The 10,595-nt window shown below is 39.3% G+C and overlaps 1 protein-coding gene across 4 annotated transcripts; it reads right to left on the reverse strand.

The window, feature by feature from the left end:
* Positions 1 to 627: 627 nt before the first annotated feature.
* Positions 628 to 10,388, reverse strand: LOC112890858 (chaperone protein dnaJ 1, mitochondrial). Of its 4 annotated transcripts, XM_025957725.1 has the most exons (19): positions 10,066 to 10,388; positions 9,919 to 9,958; positions 9,157 to 9,249; positions 8,975 to 9,066; positions 8,336 to 8,419; positions 8,203 to 8,241; positions 7,926 to 8,075; positions 7,800 to 7,841; positions 7,628 to 7,715; positions 6,233 to 6,297; positions 6,086 to 6,148; positions 5,941 to 6,013; positions 5,363 to 5,454; positions 3,860 to 3,931; positions 3,317 to 3,373; positions 2,944 to 2,992; positions 2,809 to 2,872; positions 1,762 to 1,851; positions 628 to 1,184 (listed from the first exon to the last, which is right to left on the reverse strand). In XM_025957725.1, the coding sequence occupies exons 1-19, from the start codon at positions 10,123 to 10,125 to the stop codon at positions 1,085 to 1,087; spliced, it is 1,413 nt and encodes a 470-aa protein (XP_025813510.1). In that variant the 5' UTR covers positions 10,126 to 10,388; the 3' UTR covers positions 628 to 1,084. The 4 variants fall into 4 exon arrangements, with proteins under 4 accessions (XP_025813510.1, XP_025813508.1, XP_025813511.1 ...); XM_025957723.1 differs by having other exon boundaries at positions 6,086 to 6,297; XM_025957724.1 differs by having other exon boundaries at positions 1,042 to 1,221; positions 6,086 to 6,297.
* Between the last annotated feature and the right edge of the window lie 207 nt (positions 10,389 to 10,595).

A 10,595-nucleotide genomic window follows, 5' to 3' on the forward strand; every position in this document is an offset into this window, starting at 1 on the left:
ACCGGGTACTCAGCACGTTGCAACAGCCGTGATGGCGCGGTGTGGTGATCGCAGGCGTACTGGGGAAATCGTGGTAACAGGTGACCTTGGCCATAGCCCGGCTGGTCATTGGGAGTTAGTATTACGCCCTAGTGCTTTGCTTTTAAGAGGGACTGATGGTAGGCAGCCTGCTAGTCTGGCAGGGGCGGAAGAAACCAAGGAGCGGACCGATGGGAAGCTAGTGGGGGCGTGGGGCAGCAATTTAAAAAAAAAAACAACTCTCAGTTAGAGAGATGCATGCCCCTTTGAAGAAAGAAAAACAAATATGAACATTCAACCCCAAAACGCGTTCTTTCTGTCTCCATTAATTCCGAACACGGTGAGAAAACTATTGACCCAAAAATAATACAAACCTCCACTATTGAGAAGTCTGGAACCGAGCAGCAGCAACTGCAGCCAGGGAAATGCCTTGCCCACATCAGCCTGGCGGGCTGACAGTTACAGGGGAGATACGTGCAGAATAACATACATGATCAAGGGGGAGGGGATGCATCAAGTCACGAGAGAAATTACACCCGATTTCACCCTAACATGGTTGAAACATTGAACTATTGCAGTGGTCAAGCATCCATATTACACCACTGAAAAGAAATCACAACCAAATTTAGGCAACGCAGATGACACTCACAGAAGCTCCGAGCAATGTGATGCTAAAGCTAGTCTCAGTAAACAGTTACCAAGACCGAGAACACAGTAACTGTGCCAGTTGGATTTCATTTCATGGTGACGAAACTCTCCCTCATCTCTCCTCATAATGACACTGCCGAATCAGCAAAATTGCTAATATGGTATAATATTTAATGTTTATAAAACTTACGATAAAACTCCTATTGAGACTGGCCTAAAATATTTTATTACGATTGTCCTTCCCCTTAGAAACCCCCCAATCTTCTAGCTGACGACGCCTCCAAAATTGTGATCTCTCATGGGTGCAAAGAATCTTTAAGGAATCGTAACCCTATGTTCTATTGTGTGAAGCCGCCCAAATCTTCATAGAATTTATCATGTTGCCTCACTGCACCAGCAAAAGTACAGCTTCTAAGCCTTAGCTCACAGCCTTGCTCAGTATCAGGTGAATCAGTAGGAGGATGCCGGCTCCGACCATGACATTTTTCCCCGTCATATTTTCTGCGACTAGCTCCCACCTGTAAGTATTAACCAGTAGAGAGCTGCTGATAAAGCCTGTTTAAAATTTCATCTTTATCACTACCAGAAGATATAGGCTATAATGCAAAACAATAAAGATCACACTTTTCACTTTTCAAAAGCTGACCAGTTAGTGAAACACCAGCAGGCTTCTCTATCTATGAAAATGAAACTTAATATACATATGCATTTTACACTTTATACAAAATGAATGAAATAATAAATGACAAGACACAAAAGTTTTTCATGATGTTGCCAGCATGTGGTGCTTCGAGAGGTTCAATTGAAGAATAATATAAACATCAAAGGGACTCAATATAACATCAAAGATGGGCAACATTAAGATAGTGAGATTACCAACTTTGTGCAGAGATTATATACTAGCAATGTAAATAAGTTTAGCACGAATAAAACAGAATAGAAAAGGGAACAATTGAGACTGGCTAAACCTACTGTATGGTTCACTGGATCATGTAACTGAAAATAACACACTTCCCCTTCACCATTGAATGTTGTGAAAGTGTAGGTGGTGTTGTTTGTGTGCGTGCATGTAAGCGTGAGGCCTGCTGAACTTACCAGTTTCCTACTATAGAAGTATTCTGTTCTTTTGTAGCTTCCTCTAATATAAATTCTTCCAGCAGCGCACGTTGACGTTCAGAGACCACCCTGCAGAAAGTGCATCATAAATCAAACTGAACAGCAAGTACCAATGAATTATGGTTTATGATCAACCAAAGAAAAGCAACATGCTTCTTTAAGGCCTTGAATAAATTGATTTTTGATTAGCAAATAAAAGAAAGCAAATGACTAATACTAGGGCATTGAATGATCAAATGTTTGCTTAGAATAAACCAAGCTGAACACAAAGCACTGACGACGAAACTGCCAAGAAAACGAATAATGTACATAGTAACAAGTGATGCAAATGCCAAAGCTTTATTTTATTACTAGGCCCAATAGGGTAATGTGTACACAGAGGAATGCAAGAGGAAATGTGCAATAAACACCTATTTTCTAATAAAATGCTGAGTCTGATGCACCAATGTGCCAACTAGAACTCAAAGAATCAATATATTGGGAAAGGTGGTCAATCCACATATACTTCAATGAAATTATTATATGCATATAAATGATGATGTATTAGGAGCTCACTCTCTTCGTTTTATAAGTATATATAGATCCATAAATGTAGATGAAAGTTACCATAAATCCAAACCCTAACACCAACAACAGTCTAATCATGCTAAGAGGTAATCAAGGGCCAATTTAAACAGCAACCCCTACTGCAAGTTTAACCATCTGTTTCAGAATGGTTTAACATTAGGCTGTCCAAACAGTTCAGCTTATCCACTGCAACTGTAACATTTTCGACACTTTTCCCGCTTCATCGAATGAAGCCAGTAGTCATTACTTATTTTGTGAAGAGTATAACAAGATTGTTTCAAACAAATGTGAGCTAACAGGCAACCAATCAGCAATCAACATACTTTTACTTCAAGAGCTAATACATGGTCAAAGAAATTGGAACACCGTAACAGTTTAGTGTGTATGGAGAAAACTATTGTAGAAAACTATTGTATTTTGGCAAAAAAAAATGTGTCTAGAAAAGGAGAAGCAACTTACGAGGGGAAATGAATTTGGAATTGTACATATTGATCCCCAAAGTATCCCGACAGATTTGGCAACCCTGATAGAAATCATGATCATCAGCACTTGACTAGAAGTCAGATGATACATTTCTCAAGTTTCACAAGTTACCTTTTCCCCTTAAAACTAAAACATGACCTGGTTGGACTCCTTTGGGTATCTGGATAAATTGCACCAGATGTCAATTAGGTAAAGAAAATATGGAGTGGGGCAATAGATATTATCTAACACTTGATAGCATATCCATTCAACAAGTACATGCAGATATGCTTTCAAAAAACTAAGATTAAGTTAACAAACGAATAGTATACCAGGCATTTTAAATTTGAAATAGGCTCCATGCAAATAGTATGATTTATAGCGAATAGTATGATTATAGACAAAGGCTTGCCGCCTAACTCTTAACACAACAGACAGATAATATAATACAGAAGTGTGTAGCATTTTTTTAGTGGCCATCATGTCCTTTGGAATCAATTATTACCTTCACTTCTGTTGTGCCATTTAAAGTAGGTATTTCAACCATGCCACCAAGCATTGCCTGCATGATTATAAAAGGAAAACCAGCAACAAACCCATCACAAGCAACGATTAAAACCACAAATTCAAATCCTTTACAGAATTGTAAAAAAATAAATTGCTACAGAAATATGACTTTAAAATTATGATAGCAAAGAATAAAGGTAATGATATTTCCTAGATTATAACAAACTACCATTTCTGAATCCGCTGCTGCTAGATCTGTGCCTGGAACCTAAAAGGTTGCCGCTTTTTTTGTAAGATTCCAAACTTCAGAGCAAAACATTATAGTGGAATCAAAATCAAAATCAGGAAATCTTTTACTGAACAGATTGGATTTGTCTTTAAACGGAAACTATAAATAATGATACATGAATCATATGAAGGGAAAGAACTTTACATCATCTATTGTTTGGAAAGGTTCCTGAGTCCGACAGTGAGAAATAACATTATTTTCAAATGTTCAAATGGAAAGGATCAAAGTAGAAGGTGAGTAGAAACTATTTACCTGTGTGAAGCTTATCTTTTTATTGACATGTATATCAGCACCATCTCGCCTAAACACTGGATCATTTGCTACCTACAGCATATGCAGTTGATGGGAAGATCCGAAGATAAATTGTTTGATACAGGAGAACATAATATTGTATAACATTAAGTTCGTAATGGCCAAAGCTGATAGCATCTGTGCAATAAGTAATAGCACCGCAGAATACTTATGAACTCATCAGTAGTCCATAGATGAATAAAGAAAACTACTTCCTGATTTTTCCTAATAAGTGTGTTAGTTACAATGACAACCTTACATGGTTGTGAGAATCAAACATACGACACATTGCAGAGATATCAAGCATCATGGCAAATTGGCAAAGGACATGCATAACAATGAGGAATCCTATACTGCAAGTCTGCAAGGCATCCGTTGTATTTTGGTCACAAATCCTTCACCAATAATATTTTTGGATCAAACAAGGTAAGCCAATGCACCTAGTGGAACTCATGAAAATTTTTTTGAGATCTTTCTGAGATTTTTTTTCTTTTTTTTTCTCGAACGTGCAGGAGTGTTGCGTATCATTGTATTAATGGAAGAAGAGTCACACACACCCCTTAGAGAGCTATGAGCTTAATCACCTTTTACAGATCAAGGTCGAATGTTTCTGAGATATTAATTAGTAGTTAATGTGCTGGACCATCCAAGCCTAGGACAAGCCTGAGACAAGTGAACCAAAAAGTCAACCCAAGGGGAGAGACATCCCGAAGGTACCGCACTTAAGGTCGAGAAAAGGCCCCAAAAGCCGGCTACTACTTGAATGCTATCACTACAGAGACCGCGCCACGACTGGTGTAATGTAAACACAAGGTGTGCTGAAGAAAGCTTTGAAGAAATTGGTTCCGATGTCAACAATATTCTAAGATAGGACGGACACTTTGAAATGGATACTTTGGGTTCAGGCATGGTTGACGAGCAGGACTTTTCCGTTTTCGTTTCCCTTCAGAACTGGAACTACTGCTGGAGCATTCAATTCATCATTTACTGGCATGTCTGGTAAAAACTCCTATTATTCAAAACAAAAGGTGCATTTTTGTGCCTTGAAAGCCCGTTCGAACTTAAGCATGCAAGACACCATGCACATCTAACAATTGTTGGAACTGAAAGCATCACTTTCCAGCAGAATATGAACCGCTATAAGCTTTGTGAACCCAAAATTTCCAGTAAAATCATGATAGATAACTGTAATATGTCCTACACTTATGGCACAATAACAAACGGTGTAAGAGAGTTCACATGCACAACCTATTGAACTTGCCAATATGTTTTGTCGTGTGACACACCATACTGAACCAAAGATAGGAAAAGTATTATCCGAAATGACACCAACAGGTCAATATGACATATATATCTCCGAGGATAGGTGACTAAATCCTGGGTATATGTGAATGCTGGAATTCAATGAACTTATAGGTTGATATATATGTATGAAAAGAACCATGCAAGAATATGCATTCTCACTTGAATTTTGATGTATAGACTTCCATGCTGGGTGCCAAGTCCACCACTATCTCCAGCGTCCCTTACATGAATTGTATCACCAGAATCAATTCCTACATCGCAGAAAACAAGAAATATCTTCAAGGAGCTGATATATTACAATGCAAACTATTCTGTTAAACATTCAATTAATAATAAAACATCAGGCACAGTGTAACCAACAGCTTATTCAGGCAACATGCCGTCGATGCAAAGAGGAAGCCAGAAACGGCCTCAGCAAATCGTGAAGCAATCCCATCCTTCTAATAGAATAAAAAGGAGTAACAGACTGGCAGTGGTACAAAAGGTGCTAGATATCTCCTGAATAAGCATGTTAAGGCAAACAGATGCACGAGCAGCATGCATGAGTATAGTATGTACAAGCACCTAGATTTTGGCACGTAAGTGCTAGCTCCACAAAAGATGTCTAATTGCCTGTAAATAATACAGTGAAGGAAAGTTTCCAGTGGAAGCAATGCAAATATGATTATCTCCGTAACTGCATTAGATTATAGGATAATTACAAGGAACGTAGAAAGAAGCAAACTGACAAAAGGTACCTGCTGGGAGCTTCACTTCTACATTTTTCATACCATCTACCACCCCTGAACCTTCGCATGTCAAGCAGTGATCCTGCGAAAAATTATCATACATGAGATAGGGCAAAAACTCACGACTCCTTTATGTTACTTGCAGGATCATTACCATAATTACTTTCCCAGCACCTCTGCAAAAACCACAGGTGGTTGTGAATGGATATGAAGTGATCTGCATAAACCAGCAGTATAATCCCAAAACATATGAACCATACATATCTGCACGAAAACTTTGAAAGTAACAGCAAGTACTTACTCTTCCTAAACCTTTACAAGAGGGACAAACATATTTCTTTGCATTTGCCAAGTGACCTCTCCCACCTAAGTAAAAGAAAATCAGGGTTAATAAAAAAGAAAGAGGACATGGGCTAAATCAGGATGATCATATGCGCAAGCAAGATGGAAGCTTTATGAAGAAAAATTATAGCCTTCTACGGTATTAAACTATTAATTGATTCTAGCCTTACATACTTCTGCAAGTCAGCATTCATCAGCATTAATGTTAAGTCTGATCTACTACAGCAATAAATCTGCCAGGATTAGGCAAGGGACGTGTTGGGCCTTTTTGTAATTGAACAAACATTGTTGTAGGGCTAAACAACACACTAATCCAGAGGTTTATGAATTCATTACGCATTGAGTTTCCTGGGCTAAGGGGGTGCTGCAGAACCCCCTTTATCTACGCCACTGCCTACATCACAAAGTATCCAAAATTTGCTAAGTTGACAAGGTTGAAATTGGTTACTGCAGGTACACTGTTACACAATGCCATGGAGTGTTTGAAAGCAGCACAGGAATCTGGGAATCTTACTGCTGTATTTAATCATCATTATTTTCTTAGAATGCTTCATTGAAACAAAAAGCATATGCAACTTGATTCCGGAAAGTCATGATGGAAACAAGGACATGAATGATATTTAAAATGCAACAAAAAATAAATATATGGATGCCAGGGCAATCTAATGGAACGTCTTATCCCAATTGGCTTGAATTTTAGCTGCATAGAAACAACTAATTCAACTAGTGACATATCTTGGCAGATGCCTTGCTACTTTCTGAGGAGGGACGGCTTTGGCGCGTGGCAGGTGCTCAAGGGTTGTCTTTTGTGGCTGCCCCTGAGCCTGGTGTTTAGTTCAAGTTAGTGGTCGTTGTAAACGTGTAACAAGGGTTGCTAACCCTTTCTCCATCTTTAATATAATGATACGCAGCTCTCCTGCGTGTTCGAGGAAAAAAACTAATGATGTCTCTGAAATAGTTGGTTATTTGACCGACACCATTTAGATAAATGAAATGCACAAATAGATAAAATGTTCAGGAAAAATGTCTCTCCATTAGTGTCCTGGAGGCCTTGGGTTTGAACCAGCCTCCTTGCAAAACAGCCAAGGGTAAGACTACCTAGAAATTCCCTTACTCAGACCCCACCTTGGGTGGGAGCTTTTCGCACTAAGTACGCCCTTTTCAGGAAAAATATCAAAACAAAATATATAGACAGTTAAAGGATCACTCCAGAAAAATGATTTATGCATAAGTGCCTACTAACAGCATGAGCACAATGATTTAACTTGATTCAATCCACATACAATTATACAAAAGCCAAGCGCGCTAAATAAATGTAACCGAACAAAAGGTTCCAGCATAAAAGCATACTCACCACACGAATCACAAACATTTTTTGCACTAAAGGACACTTGCTTTATGCACCCTTTGGCAGCTTCACTGAAAGATAGATTCAACTCTACCTACTTAAGTCAAGAGATAGAATAAGTTCAACCAAAGAAAAAAGTACAATTTAAAATGAAAGAGAAACAGGGCTAAGAATGAACCTTAATATCATTTGCATGCATATTTGTCGCTTGTTGGAAAACCTGAAATCCAAGAGAATATGTGGTCCATAGTCTGAAGTGAAATGACAAGTGGAAGGAAATGTATTTGAAGTGATAGGAAACTACCTCAGAAAATATTTTATAGAATCTACTAGAGAAATGGCCATCATTCTGTCTGTGGAATTCTGTGAAAGGGTCATGGTTCTGATTGTTGGATCCTGAGAATGTGTCGTGATAAGACCCATCAAACTTCCCCCTTGACCCTCTAGAGAATAGCTGCCATATTACATCAAACATAAGCTTCTCCCAGATAACAAAGTAAATAACTCTGTAAAGGGCTTGAAAGCAGCCACGCAATTTCCTAAAAAGATTTTAAAAAGGAAACCAAACCATGAAAATTTACCATGTCATATTGCTCTCTCTTTGAAGGATCCCGTAATGTCTGGAGTCGAAGTTAGCATAACAAGACAGTGTTAATTTAGGTGTAACAATGAAAACATCAATAAGTAAAACACAAATTGTGGCAACTTACTCGCCTCGTATGCATCTCTTATTTCCTGAAACATCCTTTTTGTAGCAGCATTGCCTCTATTTGTGTCCGGATGGTACTTTTTTGCAAGCTAAAGACAATTTTATTTATTTAGAAGTGGGAATGTGAATGACTCAATCAGCAAACAAAGCCCTCAAAATCACACAATTTGCTTTTTTTCAGCGATAACACACATTTAAGATCAATCATTCCTGTAGCGTAGCTTATTAGTTACAAGTGAATCTGATCTTCATTGTTCAATGTATCTGCATAATCTCATCCGAGTTCCAGTTCGTTCCAAATTCTTAAAATATATATCACTGAAGGTCATATAATATCAATTCTTTTCGTATAAGAATAAAATTAGGTTTCCAGTTGCTGAAAGGAGTGTGGGTGTGATCAATGTCACATCTGGAAACATTTTGTAATGAAGCTACACACGAACAAGTGAATAATCATACATGTAGTGCTTTCTTTAGAGTTAACAGCATCACACATGATGATACAGAAGATAGAAAACATATGGGAATGGAATGGCATTTAATCGATGGAGATTAGATTTATGACATGCTCATCTTAGACAAGAAAAAAATTTGTAAGAGAGCCACAAATATCTCAAGATTATCTGAATTGTAATGATACTTACAGAATGAAAAGCCTTCTTGATGTCATCCTGCGATGCATCCTTAGGAACACCAAGAATTTTGTAATAATCTTTATCTATCGAACAGCAGTGACCTGACAGAAGCACCCAGAAATGTTAAATTGCCCTTTGTCATTGGAAAAGTAATTATGACAAGAAGAGTAGTTGAAACCGAGCATATTAACCTGTAGCATGAAAACTCCTGCTTGATATAAATGACAACAGCATGAATCGGCCATTGTACTTATCACCAATATACATGCCAGTAGAGCTGCAAGCTGCAGTACTCCAGATGGAAACAAAATCAACAATGATAAGGAACAGAGAAATATTGACAAGTAAAAAATGGTACTCTAAGATAATAAAGCAACACTTTAGAACTGATTGCTACAGGTAAATCTATATTTTTGATGCAAACGTACATCTATCAACTGCAGATATCACAAGTTATCTTGTATCTGTAGCATATATAAGTATTCCCCAACAATATACACAAAAACACACCCAGTATAGGCTACGAAGTTGTTCCCATCCAAAACATTTTCCAGGAATGCACGAGTATGAATTGGTTATGCTTTGCTTGTAATCTATAGTTTGTGTAAGCTAAAATAATCCTTCGTATTATATTCAGACTTAATGGAATTCTATGTGTTGTTTCTGCATGTATACTTTGAAATAAAATCTAAAATTATTCACATGATTAAAAAAAACACCCCAATATGACAGAAAGACCAACAAAATAACATTGCGGGAGTGAAATTCGTGAGTCAAAACCCTATAAATGGACGATTTCTGAACATTAGTCCGCTCTATTCAGTATTCATCCTAAACTCCGCCAAATCATCTACATTTTTAACAGTGCGTTTCCATCAGAAACAGCAAGACGTCCCTCAAACCCCAAACCAGCAAGTGATCAAACAAAACACGTCAAACGGGAGGAAAATTACGTGCATTCTGCCGAACCCATGTGCTCCTCTGCGCAGCCACCTGCAAGCAAAGCCCCAAACGGAGTGAACAAATAGCATTCTGCAAAACCCCAGACCAGGAGGGGGGCAAATAGGCAAGACAGTAAAATGCAAGCGAGCTCGCCTCACCTCTCCTAAGCGGAGCGCGAGTGACCTGGAGGCGTGCCGGAGCCACCCGAACCGGCCCATGGGGGGCGAGGCGGCGGCGGCGGCGGCGCGCAATGGAGAAATGTTGGTTCGTCGGGCGCGCGGAGTCTGAGCTTCCGGTGCGCACGGGGGAGAGGCGCGGGTGCCCGGGCTGGCGAGTGGCGAGGCCTAAGGAGGATCAGAGCGGCGTGGAGGAGGTTCTAGAGGTTCCAGAAGCATCCAGGGTCGAGAAGCCGGCGAGCCGCCCCCGGCGATGAAGGAGCAGCAGGGAAAGGAGATCGTGGATTGGAGGAGAAGAAAGGAAGGAAATGTGGGGGGTTTAGCGACAAGTGGGCTGCCGCAAAGGCTTAAGCCAGTGTGATGGGCCTTCTACTCCGTCTAACACAACGCTGTGGGCTTGATGGGCCACTACTTTGTGGGCTGGGCATAGTGCTTGAAATCGAAACTTTTCGCTAGAAAACGAGTCAAATTCGCGGGATGACTGCGAGATTCCTGCATTCCAAATTCAGTCG

The sequence above is a fragment of the Panicum hallii genome, chromosome 4 (assembly GCF_002211085.1).
Source record: "Panicum hallii strain FIL2 chromosome 4, PHallii_v3.1, whole genome shotgun sequence".
NCBI classification, from domain to species: domain Eukaryota; kingdom Viridiplantae; phylum Streptophyta; class Magnoliopsida; order Poales; family Poaceae; genus Panicum; species Panicum hallii.